The sequence below is a fragment of the Stenella coeruleoalba genome, assembly GCF_951394435.1.
Source record: "Stenella coeruleoalba genome assembly, chromosome: 20".
Taxonomy (NCBI): domain Eukaryota; kingdom Metazoa; phylum Chordata; class Mammalia; order Artiodactyla; family Delphinidae; genus Stenella; species Stenella coeruleoalba.
In genome coordinates this window covers 4,218,371-4,235,551 of record NC_137166.1, presented here as the reverse complement: position 1 = coordinate 4,235,551, position 17,181 = coordinate 4,218,371, and the positions used below count along the sequence as shown (strand labels likewise).

At 54.8% G+C, this 17,181-nt stretch overlaps 1 protein-coding gene across 12 annotated transcripts in view; it reads left to right on the top strand.

Annotated features, from left to right (window-relative positions):
* CRISPLD2 (cysteine rich secretory protein LCCL domain containing 2) overlaps nt 1–17,181 on the top strand; it is a 134,273-nt gene that overhangs the window by 3,004 nt on the left and 114,088 nt on the right. For 11 of the 12 annotated variants that reach the window (XM_079907920.1, XM_079907930.1, XM_079907926.1 and 8 more), the window contains exon 2: nt 14,368–14,673. In XM_079907920.1, the coding sequence (XP_079764046.1) occupies nt 14,434–14,673 (240 nt within the window). In that variant the 5' untranslated portion in view covers nt 14,368–14,433. Of the gene's footprint in view, nt 1–7,761; nt 8,008–14,367; nt 14,674–17,181 lie in introns of those variants that run through there. The other variant, XM_079907922.1, reaches the window with a different exon arrangement.

Sequence of the window (17,181 nt, the reverse complement as noted above, 5' to 3'; positions counted from 1 at the left end):
AACGTGTTCGTCATCCCAAAAGGAGACCCCATAACCATCATTAGCAATCACTCCCCGTCTGTCCTCCGCGGCCCCTGGCAACTCCTCATCTGCGTTCTGTCTCTCTGGATTTGCTTATACTGGACATTTCATATAAATGGAATCCTACAGTATGTGGCGTTCTGTGTCTGGCTTCTCTCACTGAGCACAACGTTGCCAAGGTTCATTCATGATGTAGCCTGTGTCAGTGCTGCATCCCTTTTTATGGCTGAATGCTATTCCGGTGTATGGATACATCATCTTTCATTTATCCCTTCTTCCCCTGATGGAAGTTTGGGCCATTTCCACCTTCTGGCTGTTGTGCATAAAGCTGCTGTTAACATCTGTGTACACAGTCTTGTTTGTACACCTGTTTTCAGTTGTTTTGGGTCTACCCCTAGGAGCAGAATAGCTGGGTCACATGGTATTAAGGAACACGTGTCCCATTTTCTTGACTTCCCTCTTGAAGAAACATCAACTGAGATCATCTCATTCAGGAATGAGAATCTGGCGTCTGGGTGTTTGGGGGGAGGTGTCCACAGTTCCCCTGCCTCTGCACCAGGAGAGCAACTGACAGAGATTCGTGTCGGAGATTTTGCCCTGGGGGAGCTCAGCTTTCTACCCCAGGCTGTGCAGTTGTGGGTACTCACCGACAGACACCCCCTCTTCAAGGCTGTGGGGATAGACAGTTTCTCACGCTACAGCCCGAGGGAGATATATCTTCTCTGATTGTCTCAAATGCTGTGTCAGCTTAGACAAAAACCACAGATTTAGGGGAAAAAGGAAAGTCCTAATGAGGATTATGCAACTTTTGGACCATCATTTTTTAAAAATATAAATTATGAAATCCCACATTTTCAGTCCAAGTTTCTGGATCGCATCCCACGGTGAATACAGAATGGTGAAATCCCAGAAGGGGAAAAGAATCCAGCTTCCATTTTGTTTGCAGTCAGGTGTCCCAGAATGGACCCCGCCCTGAGGTTCTTTTGTGTTGAAAAACTCCTGGATAGATGTAAATTTCCAAAAACTTATGAATAAAGTTGATTATATGCCATTTTGGAAAAAAAAACCAAAAAACAAAAAACAAAACTCCTGGCTCTCTCTAGAACTGGGAACTGGCATTCAGCCGGCAACTGCTGAGGCTGACTTGCTAAGATCCTAGAAGTCCTTTTAGAGCAAGGAGGCAGTATTCTCTGGCAAGGAAAGGTGACGTTGTGCGGGGGAGATGTTGGGGGGTACACCAAGGGGAGGGACCAGGTATGTGCAAAGGCCTGGAGGAGGGGAGGGTCCTGGCACCCTGAGAATGACAAGCTCATGGTGTCTGGGGTCTAAGGGTCAGGCTCAGGGCGGAGGAGCCTGCCCTGCGGTGGGGTCAGCGGTACTGAGCTTGGATTTCCCGCTCTGGGCTGCGGGGCACAGGAGAGTCACAGGGTGGCCTTTGTACTTGAGAACAGATCACTGTGGGATGAGCAGTATCCCCCAAAGTGTGGGGAGCCCATCCTGCTGGTCCCCGAGGTGACTGAGCGTGTCTAGTGACCCAGGAGCAAAGGCCTCCCACCCAGGCGCTGTTCTCTCCTCTGTGTCACAGCGAGGCGACCGTCTCAGGGGGTGCTTTCTGCCCCGAATGCCTCCCCACCCTGACCTCGCTGCAACAGAGAGCGCCCTCTACAGTGACGCCCCTGGCCCCAACTCTCTTCTGCTTTCCTCGTGCTCCGTTTTCCTCTAGCCTCAGGTTCTCTGCCCCTGCTGCTGAGAGAAGGTTCCCTTTTTAAAGTAAATTTCTTTGAACCCCCAAAGCAAGCCAACTTTAATAAAATACGAAGTGTGAACTAGAACAGGGAGATGGTAGGAAGGTGGGCAAAGCTTGGGGAAGGGGGTGTGCCAAGGGCTGGAGTTCGGGAGACACTGGACTGAGGTGCGGCGTGAGAAGATTTGAGAGGCTGTTACCACCTAGAGCAGTGGTTCTCAGAGTGGGGTCCCCGGACCAGCAGCGGCTCCCAGGAGCTCGTCCAAATGCCGATTCTCAGGCCCTGCCCCAGGCCTCCTAGAGCTATGGGGGGGGCGGCAATCTGCGTTTTCACGCGGCTTCCAGCACTTTCTGGTGCGGGCTCCAGGGTGGGACCCATTGCCCTGGAAAGCTGAGAAGACTTGCCCTGGGCCCCGGCCCCAGAATGGGGTGGGCGGGGCTGGCTGATGGGGGCAGAAGGTTCTGTTTACAGGACCTGGTATGACCAGAAACAGATCACGTGGCGAGAATGGAGCCAGTGGCTTGGGAGCTAGAATGACCTCTTCTGTCCAGAGCCGAGGCCCCTGAGAACAAGCTCTTGACGTGCGCCTAGGACTTTCTCCTGGAAGAGCGCTCGGCGTTGGCACCCGTTGCTCTGGGGCCCGAGCAAGTGTCCTGAGGATTCCCGCCTTTTCCTTCCGCCTGTATTTAGAGCCCCGCGTGCCCAGGAGCTTGTGAAGTCCGTCTGTTTGTAACCCCTAAGCGGCCCCTGTGAAAGAATGGGTTGTTTCCCTCCCAGCATTTAAAATACATCTGTGTGTATGCACGTGTGCGCTGCACCTCCCCATCCCGCCCCCAAACCGGCTCCCAACACAGCCAGTCTGTTCTCATGGGGGAAGCACGGGCTGCTGTAAAAACACTGTTTATTCCCGGGAACCTTCAAGGCCGGGCTTCCCGGGGACTGAGATATTTTCGGCTTTGGCATCGCTGGACAAAGTGCCCTTCAGACGGGGGATGAACTGGGCCCTGTCTGGGAGAGTCGGTGTCTGGCCCAAGTGGGAGGCTCTGGCAGCACGGAGCTTTATCTGGGCTCCAGCACCTTCAAGTTCACTTTGAAGGGCTGTAGGAGACCCGGCCCCGGACTTGTCTCATTGCGGAGCCTCCTTGGGGGAGCCCTGGAGGATTTTCTCTTGCATAATCTGTTCGCCAGCTTCTCTGGAGCCGTTCTTCCAACAGAAGCCAGAACTTCTTTAAATTTCTCTTAAACTTTTTATTAAAGTTCAACATGCTAGAGAAGAATGCACATGCATTCGTGCGTCGGGGGATGAATTTTCTCCAAGTGCGCGTACCCGTGCCGTGGCCCCAGAGCTACAGAGCCTGACCGTCCCCCAGGAACCCTCCCATAGCCCCACCTCCCAGAGTAACCGCTTCCGGACTTCTGACGGTATAGGTTGGTTTTGCCTGGTTTTGAACTTTACGTAAATGGACCATGCATGTTTCATCACTGGAGTCTGGCTTTGGTTCAGTGTTATGTCTGTGAGCTTCGTCTGCAATGCTACATCTGCCAGGCTCTCAAAGCATAAATCAGACCCTGTCACCATCGGCTTCATCTGCCCTGCACCCGACACGCACGCATGCACACACACACACACACACACACACACACACCCCTCTTTGCAATTATTTTTTAAATTTTTTATTGTTTTTATTTTATGGCCATGCCACATGGCACGCGGGATCTTAGTTCCCCAGCCAGGGATCAAACCTGCACCCCCTGCAGTAGAAGCGCAGGGTCTTAACCACTGGACCACCGGGGAAGTTCCGCCTCCATGCATTTAGAATAAAATCCTTGTCATGGCCCCCAAGGCCCCTGGCTGCTTGGCCCTGCTCGCCTCTGTGACCCCATTTCTCCCCGGCCACACTGGCTTTGCACCCTTCCTTGGTCAAGCCAAGATGGTGACCATCTCAGAGTCTTTGTGCTTGCGGTTCCTGCTGCCTGGAGTTCACCCCAGCCAGAGTGGTCCCTGCCCCTCCCTCTGCCCAGCCTCACCATCCCGTGTCCCGGGGCTGTCTTCCTCCAGCCTCTGTATCGTCTGTTTGCTGCGATGTTCCCTCCCTCCCCGCCCCCTGATTCCTGGGGACAGAGGCTTGTTCACTGGCCTATCCCAGGGACTCCGTGGCCGTGTGAGGGTTGCCCTGGGGATGTTCCTCTGTGAAGCAGTGTGGAGATTCCGTAACCTGCTGCTATAGAATTCTTGAGCTTGGTTCAAGGCTGTGACTCATCCTTGCAGGTACCACCCAATACCAGTGAATCATGCATTTCAGGTGGGAGGCTGGTCCAGGTGCTGTCAGCCTCGTAGCCTGGAGCAGAGATGATCTGGGATGCCCGAATTCACCCAGGAGGAGGAAGGGAAGGAACAGCCATTAAGCACCGGTAGATCCTGGGACTCTGCTGCTGGGCTCTTTAGAACCAGCATCTCTATACTCTGCACATCCTCCCCCAGCCCTGGGAGAAATTCAGGGCTTCGTTTTGCCCATGAGGAACTGGAGACTCCACGAGGTTGAGGGATCCTCTGGGCAGCACCCAGCCCAATGATGTGGAGTCAGGATTCGAACTGGGGTTGACCCCATGTCCACGCTTATCGACGCTGCCTCCTGGGGGTCCTTGATTTCTTGTCCCTTGGAGGTGGAGGTTTCCTGCCATCTATCTAAAACTTTGCTGGGAGCATTGTTTCCAAGGAAGCATCCACACATCTGCAAGAAGGGAGAAAGGGGCCCCAGGAGTTATGTACTGGGTATTTTAAGAACATATTAATTTATTATCCGGTCACTTTAAAGTGGCTTCTCATATATTATCTTGGCTTGCACTGAACAAACCTGGTTTTTCTTTTTTTTTTCCACACAGAGTAGATAAAGTAAATGATTGTTGAGGGAGTGTTCTCTTTTTGTTCAGAATTGTGTATATTCTCAGCATAGTATTTAAAAAACTGAATGGGTTTTGTATATTGTATTTGTTCAAGTAAGCATCCCGAGATATTGCCCTGTGTGTCCCATAAGGATGTATCTCTGTCTGAGGGGACAGGAGGAAAGAGTGCCTGCAGCGGGGCGGGGTGCGGGGAGCATTTTTGTTAAGCCTAGTGTCTCTCTTTGTGGGGTTGAGGGCAGAGCAGTTGGCAAGGGAAGGGAAGGCCTGTTTCCTCCATTGTCGTGCCCTAATTCTGTTGAGAAAGGTTTAAGGAAAACTGGCTCCAATGGAGGAGGGAGATCCCCCCCCCGGGGTGTCTGATACTTACCCAGTCCTGGGATCTGCCTGAGACAGGCTGGGGTGTCCCGCCCCCCTCCGCCCAGCCACCACTTCATTCCTGGAATTTCTGGGTGGTTTGTGGGTCTGACTCTGCTCTGCCCTTGGCCTCGCTCACGTTTTGAGTTCTCCCTTGTGCTTCTGAAGAAGAGAGGAGCCTGGGGCACCCCGGGCTTGGGGGTTAGCCTCGAGGTCTCTCGCTGAGTCCGGCTGACGTCGGGGCACAGGTCAGAACTGCCCTGACTCTTTGGAGAGCAGGATGGGTAGGCAGTCAGGCTCCTGTATGCAGGCACTCTGTATGACCGTGAGCAAGCCGCTTGTCTGTGTTGAGCCTCAGTTTTCTCATCTGTAAAATAGGGATCATAATTGCAGTGACCCCATCAGTCTGTGCAGAGGAGATTCTGGGAGTAGAGGACCCAGAACAACATCTGCCGCTTTGCCCTCACTCATCAAGCGTTGGCTGGGTTATTGAGGATAAGTGTTTGCTGGGCAGTTAATACGCGCTGAGGATTCAAGTTGAATAAGACCCAGTTGGCCAGGGCTGTGCTGGAACTGGCCGACTGGGTCATGCTGGCTTGTCCCGGCTTGTGAGAGCCCATGGTTAAGTATTCAGAAAAGTTGTGGTTAAGTTTCTGAAAAGTTCAACCCAACCATCATTTTGTTTTTTTTTAATTGAAGTATCGTTGATGTACAATGTCATGTAAGTTTCAGGTGTACAGCACAGTGATTCAGTTATATACACATATATATGTATATATACCCGTATTTCTAGATACTTTTTTTCCCTTATAGGTTATTACAACATGTTGAGTATAACTCCCCGTGAACACCACCAACATTAAATATTATATAAACTTATAGTGAAATAAGTCTTATTTAAAACAAAGGTAATAAATACTCAAAACTTAGCGCATCCTAATTCTTTTACCTCGCTTTACTGTTCTCTCTGCCCTTGGGGTGGTTGATGTCTATTCTGTGCATGTGATGGAAAAACGACATCATTCTGTGTTACCATGAGGCTCTTTCCAGAAACTCCATGCTCAGTGACCCCACGTTGGTGGCTTCAAGTTGCCGTGGTGGGAATATTTACACCAAGAGAATTGGCAGACACTACAGATCAGGGTGGGTATTTTGGGGTTTTTCGAGCATCCGTTGTTAAACATTTACCAGCACAGCAGTGGTTCCAGCCATCTAGAAGCGCCCAGTCTTAGCGGGCAAGGCAGCAAGTGTGAGCAGACAGGAGGCAGGCTGCTGAGGCCTTGACACCCACGGCCGGTGAACTCAGCCGAGCTGAGCCCTGGAAGGGGACCCAGCACTGCAACCGCATTGGCCTGTGAACCGGCTGACTGTCACCACTGTGAATCCAGGTCCCGGCCAGTTGGTCACATTCACGCTGCAGACCCGGTCTGCGACGTCTCGGAACCCACTTCCCCAGAAAGCTGGGAAAACGTGTCCAAGGCCCCAGACATGCAGTGAGCCGAAGCATGTTTCAAGTTTAGGGGTGGGCTTCCCCCGGCCCCCGACAAGCATTAAGACATTTATTGGAGTTTTAAAAATTAGATTTTGTCTCAAAGCAGAGGTGGGGCTTTTTTTTTTTTTTTTTTTGCGTTACGCGGGCCTCTCACTGTTGTGGCCTCTCCCGTTGTGGAGCACAGCCTCCGGACGCGCAGGCTCAGCGGCCATGGCTCACGGGCCCAGCCGCTCCGCGGCATGTGGGATCTTCCCGGATCGGGGCACCAACCCGTGTCCCCTGCATCTGCAGGCGGACCCTCAACCACTGCGCCACCAGGGAAGCCCAGAGGTGGGGCTTTGAAATAATGTGGTGAAGAGAGAATAGCCTTTTCACTGTGTTCCCCATTATTAATCCCAGCCTTCCCCACATCCCTCCACACCGTGCATCTGTGGAGCATTTAGCATCAGCATCGCTATCGTCATAGCCAGTACTATTAGCCATAGACCTCGTAGCGAGCCCTGTAATACTGTAACACTCGTGTTCCTCATCTCCATCATTCCTCGTACCACGGCTCGTCCCTTGACCCTGGCCTGCCCCCTCCCCTGCAGGCTGATCCGTCCCCGCTCAGCAGGGAAGACTCAGCTGAAGGGTCGTCACTTTCTGGAAGCCTCCTGGAGCTGAATCACACGTGCAGACCTGTCAAGTCTTGTTCACCCACAGAGGCGCCAGTGGTGTTCAATAAATATTTACGTAGTGAATGTGCGGATCTCCTCGTCCCAATGAGGTCAGAAACTGACGGTTCAGCGGTGAACAAGGCGGACAGGTCTGGGGCCGTGATGAAGCAGCGACCCTGCAGTTGTGTCTTAACCCACGAGCAGGACTTCATTCATCAGCGGGACCCGGGCGGGGGAGGGGCAGGCTGGGGTCATGAGATGAGCCGCGAGAACAGCATGTGCAGAAGCAGAGAGCTTGGCACGGTCTCGGGGCTGACGGCTGGCAGGCTCCGTCCTACGAGTCATCTTTCTGGCAGGCTTTCTTAAACATAGGCGAAGGCAGCCCAGGCGGGATGACATCGAACTCCAACCACGTTCTCTTTCTTTCTCTCGTTCCTGAGAGTTGAATTTGGCGGCAGCGTCCCCCAGGAGCTAGCCCTTGAGGAGACCCCTGGCTAGATGGGGGACATGCGGGGCTGTGGATGCCCTAAATGTCCCCAGAGCCTTAGCCGGGGTAGAGGGGTGATGGCAGAGCTGACGTTGCAGCACCCACGTGCTCAGAGTTCCCCACGCTTCCAGAAAGCTGGATTTCAAGCCTTGGTTCCATTTCAAACCAGACCCGCAACCTCACAGATACCACATAACGTCTCCCGGGCTCAGTTTTTGTTTTCCAGAAAATGGGTTGGAAAACAGCCAGGGTCCAGCTGAGGCCGTGCTGCAGGAATCTGACCCCAGGCTGGGTCTGGACGTTGACCGTGGGGCGTGAAAGTTTTCTTGGTCCCCTCCCCGCCCCCTGGTATGTGCTTATGGGACCCTGGCGCCGTTATCTTGTTTGTGGTCTTCCGGGCTGGGTTTTGCAACTGGGGCCAAGGAGACGATGTCTCCCAGACGGCGTTTCTGTGAATTGTACGGCCGTCCACGCGGGTGTTTCGGGCTTTTGGCAGGAGGCCAGGGACAGAGAGTGGAGAAGGGCTTCTCTAGAAATGAAGCTTGCCTTTGGCAACCCTAGGAGAAAGCGGGGACAAAAGTGCAGAGTTGGGGAGTGTGGGCCTCCGTCTCCAGGAACAGAAGGGAGCTCGGGTTGACCCCCTGAAGTGTGAGTCCCTCGGGAACGTTAGGACGGCTGGAGGGTGCCCGGCAGAGAGGGTCCGTCGGTGTGGGCGTCATATTTTAGTCAAAGGTACGTCAGCAGATAGAGACTGGGTGGGTGCCAAGCCCCATGACGGGGAGTATCTTGGTGAGATGTAACCATGATGTAAAGGTTTCATTCCCCTGGGGGCGACAAACGGATGCCTTCTCGACAGAGTCACTACCTGGGGTGGGGCACGGTGCCTGTCTCCACTGAGCCCCACTGTCCGCGCAGGAAGCAGAGAAGGGAAGGGAGGGTCGCAGTGAGTGCTGGGTTGTTTGTGGGCGGCCCTCCCCTGTGTGGGTAGTGACGGGAAATCCCCAAGGAAGCCCACCCCTTGGGAAGGCACTGTGGCATTGAGGAAGCGGCTTGGAGGTCAGACGGAGCTGCGTTCCAGCCCCAGGTTTTCTGCTTGCAGCTGTGTGACCCTGGGCAGGTTCCTGACACTCCAGGGGCCTCAGTCTCCTCACCTGTAAAATGGGAGCAATAGAGCCCAAACCTCTGAATCATCGGGAGGGTGAAGTGAGAAGTGCAGCAACGGGCTTGCGGTAGGTCTCCCTCCATGTAAGCCCCGCTGGCCTCCCTGGTGGGGGCCTGTACGTGTCATTGGAAAGCCCCTGGTGGTGGTGGGCAGTGTGTGTGTCTCATTGGGAAAACTTTTTTTTTAAATTTATTTTATTGAAGTATAGTTGGTTTATCATGTTGTGTTAATTTCTGCTGTACAGCAAAGTGACTCGGTTATACAAATATATATTCTTTTTCATATTCTTTTCCATTATGGTTTATCCCAGGATATATATATATATTTTTTTGCGGTACGCGGGCCTCTCACTGTTGCGGCCTCTCCCGTTGCGGAGCACAGGCTCTGGACGCGCAGGCTCAGCGGCCATGGCTCACGGGCCCAGCTGCTCCGCGGCATGTGGGATCTGCCCGGACCGGGGCACGAACCCGTGTCCCCTGCATCGGCAGGCGGACTCTCAACCACTGCGCCACCAGGGAAGCCCTATCCCAGGATACTGAATGTAGTTCCCTGTGCTATACAGTAGGACCTCGTTGTTTATCCATTCTTTATATAATAGTTTGCATCTGCTAACCCCAGACTCCCACTCCACCCCACCCACCATCCCCTCTACCCCTTGGCAACCACTAGTCTATTCTCTATGTCTGTGAGTCTGTTTCTTTTAAATTGTAGATGGAAAGGGGGCTGAAGCGCTTTTTCCCTAGGCTCTTACCGAGTTGTTTCGGCAGTGGAAGCTGAAGGCCAAGGCAGGCTGGCGGGGCCCCGGCCAAGTCGCCTCGGCCGATGGGCTTGTGCTGTGACACAGCGCCGATCGCCACTGCCCAGATTGCAGCCACGATCCCACCCTTGGCCTCCCCATTTGCCTCGCTGCTCCTCTCTTACCCTCTTCCATACAGCTGCCAGTGGGATACTTAGAACACAGTTCTCCTCGCTTATTATCTGATGCTTGTATTAGTTTCCTAGGGCTGCCAGGATAAAGAACCACAGACTGAGTGGTTTAAACAACACAAATTCATTTTCTCACGCTTCTGGAGTCTGGAAGTCCAAGATCAAGGTGTCGGCGGGGCTGGTTTCTTTTAGGCCTTGCTCCTTGGCGTGTAGACGGCGGTCTCCTTGCTGTATCTCACACTCTCGTCCCTCCGTGTGTGTCTGTGTCCTAATCCCTTCTTCTTATTAGGACACCAGTCATACTGGAGCAGGGCTCACCCATATGACCTCATTTTAACTTAACCACCTCTTTAAAGACCCTCTCTCCAAATACAGTCACAGTCTGAGGTGCTGGGGGTTAGGACTTCGACACAGGAATTTGCAGGCCACACAGCTCAGTCCAAGATTCTGTTTTTTTTTCCCTGTGTGCCAGCCCAGTGCTGTGCTCTGGAATGTAGATGTGAGATGCCAGCCCTGTTACTGTTACAGTTCTGCTTAAATCTTCAGTGTTCTCCTATGGCCCAAACTTAGCGGAGGCCATCGAGGTACAGGCGTTGCCCCCTCCCCAGCGTGGACCCCACCAACCCTCCCTGAGCTGCAGCCAGGCCAGACCGTCTTCAGACCCAGTAGTGCCGCCCAGCACCATATCCCGCATGGCCCAACCCAAGACAAGTTGGTGTGGTCCAGGCTAGCGACTGTCTCAAGGTGGAGAAGCCACTTGGAGAAACGCCTCTTTTCACTTGTGTTTCTCCCCGTGGGAAGGTTTGACTAAACCCCATGGTTGGGAATTCCCTGGTGGCCCAGTGGTTAGGGCTCTGTGCTTTGAGTGCCGAAGGCCCAGGTTCAATCGCTGGTTGGGGAACTCAGATCCCGCAAACCACGCGGTGTGGCCATAAACAAACAAAAACAAACAAACAAACAAACCCCATGGTTCTCCCAACTCTGAAGCTCCAGCTGAGGCTTTATCAGTTGTCTCTGGACCCTTGGAGGGAAGGACCTGTCTGCGGCCCATGGACCAAGCAAGGCCCTTGAATGTTCAGAGTGAAGGCGGCCGACGAAGTCTTCCGGAGTAAGGTCACCCTTTTTCAGGAGAACGTGCCGGGAGAATGCGCTTGGAACCAGCAGTGGTTTCACTGTTCTTTCATGCTTTGGCATTTTGCTTTGTTTTATTCATTAATATTTTAAAAAGTTTAAAGTAGACAAGTCCAAAGGCTAGTATGCACTCACCACCGACGTCCGGCCCCCGAGGACACCCTCCTCTGGTGACTACATCACATTCCTGCCAACTCAGCCTGTCCACTCAGCGTGAACGGAGCTTACACTTTGCAATATTTGCTTGAGAATTTGTTTTTTCAATAGATTTACTTATTTATTTATTTATGGCTGTGTTGGGTCTTCGTTGCGGTGCGCAGGCTTCTCATTGCGGTGGCTTCTCTTGTTGCAGAGCATAGGCTCTAGGTGCGCAGGCTTCAGTAGTTGTGGCACGCGGGCTCAGTAGTTGTGGCTCACGGGCTCTAGAGCGCAGGCTCAGTAGTTGTGGCACACGGGCTTAGTTGCTCCACGGCATGTGGGATCTTCCTGGACCAGGGTTCAAACCCCTGCATTGGCAGGTGGATTCTTAACCACTGCACCACCAGGGAAGTCCCGAGATTTTTAATAGAAACAATATGTTAGACATCAAGGTGAGTTCCCTCATATTCTCCTTCCCGGTTCAATTTACCTCACCCTGGCATCATCTACCACCATGAACTTGGTCTGTTCAGTCCTGGTTTTACCATACAAGCACATGCAGGTGCACGTGCGCACACACACACACGCCGTATACATATATGTACATACACGTATAGTACGTGTGTATATAATACACACGTATACACAGATGTATGTACCTGTACACATATCTATAAACTATACAAGGTATGGTTTACATGCCTTAAAATGCACACAGATAGTACCATGAGCACAGTATTCTACAACTTGCTTTTTTAGCCCAACATTAGATTTGAGCTTCGTTTATGCCAACACTCACAGAGCTCCAGGCCATCGTTTTTACTTGCTGTATAATATTCCACCCGCACAGACTCACAGTTCATTTACCCATCCCCCTGCTGAGAGTCGTTTGAGTTGTGCCCGTTGGTGATTTAAACCAAAGCCAGTTTAGTTGAGTCATGTAAGCAATTCCTATTTCGTGCCTTTTGGGGTGCCCTGCCCCTCGGGATGAAGAGTAAAGCCAGTCGGGTGTGGCCGTGATGCCCGAGCGGACGCTCCGTGATGTCGATTCCGCTCCTTCTTTGTCCTAAAGCTTAACCCAGTGTCAGTGCGTTTTGGCATCCTTTTCAGCCTGGCCTCTGCCGCTGGGAAATGCTCGTATATGGTGGTGTGACTAAGCAGGGAGACGTCAGGGACCCTGAGAGCGTCTGCGTCTCTGGCTTGATGCCCACAGGGCGAGCGAGCACTCAGAAGTCCCCCACCCTCACCCAGGTCCCTGAGGCTCTGCCCCAAAGGGAACTCCTCGGGAGGGAGGCCACATCTCACCCACTCCAAGGAGTCGGGCCTCCCCCTAGATGGCGTAAGCTCGGTCAGGACCCTGGAGAGTTTCCAGGGTTGGAGACTCCCGTAGCTCCTCCGCTGCAGCTCTGCCTCCTGGGATGCCCCGGATGCGCCCTTGAGGATGTCCTCCTCCAGCTGCCAGCTTGCAGCCCCAGACCACGCGACCGGTGAAAACGCAGCTGTTGCCGGTATAGGAGAAGACCAGAGGGGCCACCCGGGGTTCCGGGTGGGTCAGCGTCCAGGCTTGGCTGCCTCCCCCGCATCCAGGGGGGCCCTGGAGCCCCTCCCTCCAGCTCCCCGCGCTGTCTTGTCAGGCCTGTCCCGCTGGGTAGGGGCTGTGGGTTTCCTCGCCTGTCGCCCAACTGGGAGCTCCCTGAGGCCAGGACAGGGCCCTCTTCATCTTCGTGTCCCGGCGCCCAGCACAAAGTAGGTGTCTACTAAAGGTCATTGGGTGACTGACCGACTCTCCTTGGGAGTAAAGCAGAGGCGAGAGGGTGAACAACACACTCATTCAAGCCCCGCCTTGTCTTCTTGGACCGGACAGTAAGCCAGGGGGAAGACCATGCTTTGTGACCTTCAGTGTGACCCCGGGGAACCAGGGTGGCATGATGGGAAATCCAGGATCCTCAGAGACACCACACCTGGGTTCGAGTCTTACCCGTGGAGCGGGCTTGGGACCAGCACGTCACGCCTCAGCCTCCTGCCTGTAAAATGGGAGCGATAACAGGCCGACCTCCTGGGTTGTCGTGAGGATTGGAAACGGCATAATGAGGTGGCGGGCCCACGCAGATGCTCAGGAAGGGTTCTGGGAAGGAACACAAGGCACAGCGGAAATTCACCTCATAAATTAACTCCGGACCATGGAATTTTAAAATTACTAAGTGTATTCCAAGACTAAGGCAGCTTTTCCTAAGACACTAAGAAAGGCTAGTAGGCGGCGTTATTTGGGAAAAGGGCCTTTTGCCCAAAGGCAAGGAGGGATCGTCAAGATCCTTGTTGGGTCATAAAGTGAGGGATTCAGTGCAGTCGGCACCGGGGGTCTCTGAGAGGGGCGAATCCCAACCGCTGTGACCACGAGGCCGTGCGCCACGGCCCCCAGCCCGGCACGTGTCAGGGTTAGGGTTCCAGAAATACTCCTTGGGAAGTGCAGCTCCAAGATGGGCCTTGCAGGACCGGGAGTCCCAGCCACCATCTTCTGTCCCCTCGGCCCTGCTGATGCCGTTGTTGGGTACTAATAACCCCTATGAACCACTAACTTAGCAGCCAACAGGGTAACACCCGGCAGTGCCTGTAACGGGCTCATTGTCAGACAGAAGCTGCCTGAGGGAGGCTGCACGCCAGGCTGTTTAGGGGCTCTGCCAGGCAGGGATGGGATGAGAGTGGGTACACAGATACCCCTGGAGGTCCTCTCTCTTTCTACTGTCACTTTCTCCAAGGAGCAAATCGGCAGAGTGCGTGGCTGGGTCCCTGGCTGGGTCCTGGGAGATTGTGTCGTAGTGTGTGACGGTTACACGGGTGGTGCCCCGTGGAAGGGCCGTGATAGGTGGGGCCTCATGCGGTGATGGGTCTGGGGATGCCTGACAATCGCTTTGGGAACTGAGTCTTACTTCACAGGGACCAGGAAGTTTGCCACTCACGCTGGTTCACGGCACATCCTTTCGTGATGTGAAATGACTTTAGCAATCTCTTTGGGGGGCGGGAGATGGAACTTAATTCAAGCCATAGACCCACCGTAGTCCTGAATGAGTCCAAATGCTGACTCCGAGTGAGAATAGATGGTACCGTGAGAAGCTGAGTCCAGGAGAGACCCAGCCAGGATGTCCCGTGTGGCATCAGGCCGCTTGCCTTGCTGGAGACCCTTGGCTTGAGTCCCAGCTCCACCACTTCCTGCCTGCGGGACCTTGGTGGTTCAGCTTCTGTGGCCTCAATCTCCACATCTGCAAAGTGGGGAGAATGACGTCCAGCACGGTCAGTGCCGTCGTGGCTTTGACACTGACCGACTTCTCCTGCCGCCCTCTGCTTCTTTTCAGAGCACACGAGCGCCTCAGGAGCCCAGGCCCCCCTGTCATCCCAGCCCTTGCTGCCAGCGTGGAGCCATGAGCTGTGTCCCGAACGGCCTTGTGCCCTTGGGGCTGGTGCTACTGCTCTGTGGAGCCCAAGGCTTTTTCCTGCCCAATGTCACACACCTAGAGAAGCTGCTCAGCAAGTACCAGCAGGACAGACCCCACTCCCGGGTCCGGAGGGCCATCCCCAGGGCGGACAAGGAGGAGATCCTCATGCTTCACAATAGGCTGCGGGGCCAGGTGTCACCACCAGCCTCCAACATGGAGTACATGGTGAGCGCGGGGGCACCACAGGGGCTGGCCCCATCCGCGGGGGGAGGGGGGGATGGCAGGCTTGGGGACGTCTGGTGAGAGAGGGCCCCCTGCCTCTGTTCTGGATGCCCTACCCGATCAGCACAGGCTGCACCTCTCTGTAGCTCAGCCCAAGCTCCCGGCCCTCCTGGAGGGGGAGGGGGAGGGGAGGGGGAGAGGAGGGGAGGGGGAGGGTCAGCCCTGGGGCTGTGCTGTTACCGCTGTCCTTGTGTCACCCTTAGCGTCACCCCACCGTTTAGCTGCGCCTTCCGTCTGAGTAGCGAGGGGTGGCCGAGTCCGTGAGTGATGGGGTGTCTGCTGGGGAGGAAGGAGTAGAGAAGGGACAGTGGAGGGTCCCCTGTGCATCTGGAGAAGCCCTGCATTTCGGAGCAGAAGGGGCAGCCAGCTCCCCGGTGCACGTCCCCAGCTCTGCCCTCACTCATGTGTCTCCGTGTCCCATCCCCCCAGCCCTGTGAAACGGGCGCCGTGGTATCCCCCCACTTTATAGACTGGGAAACCGAGGCCCGAGGTCACACAGCTGTAGAGGCGGAGGCGAATGCTGACCTGGGTCCAGCTGAGTCCAGGACTCGTGCTCTTGTCCCCTCTCCACGCTCAGTTGAACCCCTCCCCCCCTCCCCCGACCCCACCAGCCTTTTCCATCCTCCCCTGATTATCGGGGCAGCCTCAGCCCTGGAGTGGGGGCAGGGGCTGTTTCACCTCCCATCTTGCCCTCTTCCGGCCCCTTCTGCATCCTGGTATCGCGTTATAGTTTCTAAATCTCACTCTCTTCCAGCCTTTGCCCAGGCAGGAGCCTCGGTGGCCCTCTGTGCTTCCTTCCCAGCATCCGAGGCCTCCTATCACAAGCCCTTGTCTGTCTGGATAGCCTGTTTCCCTCCCTTGCCTTTGGCCGGAGAGGCCTCTGGGTGCTGTGTGTGTTACAGACCCCGCCCCCCCCCCAGGAGGGCTGCACCCTCATCATTCCCGTATCCACCTCCCTGCAGGCCTGGCCCCAGGCCCTCTCCTTCCTCTGGACTCTCAGCTGCCGCTTTCCGTGTGGCCTGTGCTCCTCGGCCACCCTCACGGTCGGTCCCCTGCCCGCGTGCCTGTGAGTCCCTCGATGTCTGTGCTTGCGTGAGGTGGCCCATCACCAGCCGTGGGATGGATGAATGGATGCCCGTCCGCGCAGAGCCCTGAGCAAGCCCCCAGTCCTCTGGGAACTCGTTATGAAACCATTTCTTTTTTCTCTGAAGAAAATGGTCCAGACATTTATTCCGAAGGGGCTGTGATAATTTTAGGAGGCAGAGTGGGCGCCCTTTCAACGTGGGGCGCCTAACGCCGGGGGCAGCTGCGCGGACCTTTACAGGGTTAAGGATGGAGAGAGTCAGGGTAGATTTTCTTTTCAGGGCACGGACTCCTCCCCGCTCCTTCCCAGCCACTGGTCATTTGGCTTCTGTCCCTGTGGGGAAAAGATACTGTCCGCCTCTTTCTGGATCAGTCGCCCTCCATCCTGTGCCCCTCCCCACCCCAAGGCCCTGTGTGGTGCCTACCAGGGAGCAGGCATTCTCCTGGGCCTGAAGCTTGCCTGAGCCCCAGCCCCGCCAGGGTCCTGGCTGTTTCCTGCCTCCCGTGGGGAGCAGGCTGGGTTTCTGCTGCTCTTCTCCTCATGCCCTGTGCTTGTCTGGTGCCTGTGGGGGAGATTCAGGGCAGCGGAAAGGAGCTTGGGTACGCAGCAGGCAGGGACAGGCCCTGGGCAGCCTGCGACTAGCCTGCTGTGCTTTCCTATTTGTTTATTTCATGGTATCTCAGGATGGGAGCTGGGATCTCGCTCCTTCCTTCTCCACAGCCCCCCTGTGGGGGAAGCAGAGCCTTTAGGGGTGTTGTTGAGGCCGCCTCTGCGCAGGGGCCCTCGGGGCGGGGCCGGCAGTCCGAGCCTCAGCACCGTCCCCTCCCTCTGGGCATCCTCGGTGCAGTGCTGCCCAGCCCCCGTCTCCACCCAGACAAGTGACACTGATTTGAGAAAGTGTCTCAGAGTCATGGCTTCCTGCTCGGCCCTGCCTGCTGGGCTTCTAGCCACAGTCCTTTGAAACAGGCTGAGCACTGAGAGGTGGATTTTAACACTCCAGAAGTTAAGACACCCCATTTTGAGGTTTTATGAGCGGACAGGCTCTGGGGTTAGGTAGCTGCCACGTGCCAGCTGTGTGGGTTCGGCAGGTTACTTAGCCTCTCTGTGTTTATAATTCCCACCAAGCACAACGGGGGACGACAAAAGTCCCTTTCTCACAGAGTTGTTTGGTGGGGTCAGTAAGACAATGCATGATACTAAATAAATGTGAATTAGACTGTTGCTATTATTTTAGTAACCATTATTTTAGTGGAGTGGGACCAGCACCTGGTGGCAGCATGCAGAGCAGGAAGATGGAAGATCCCCCTTGGAGGCTGGGCTGTTAAAGTTCTAACAAGTTCCTAGCTGGGTGACCTTAGGCAAGTTAC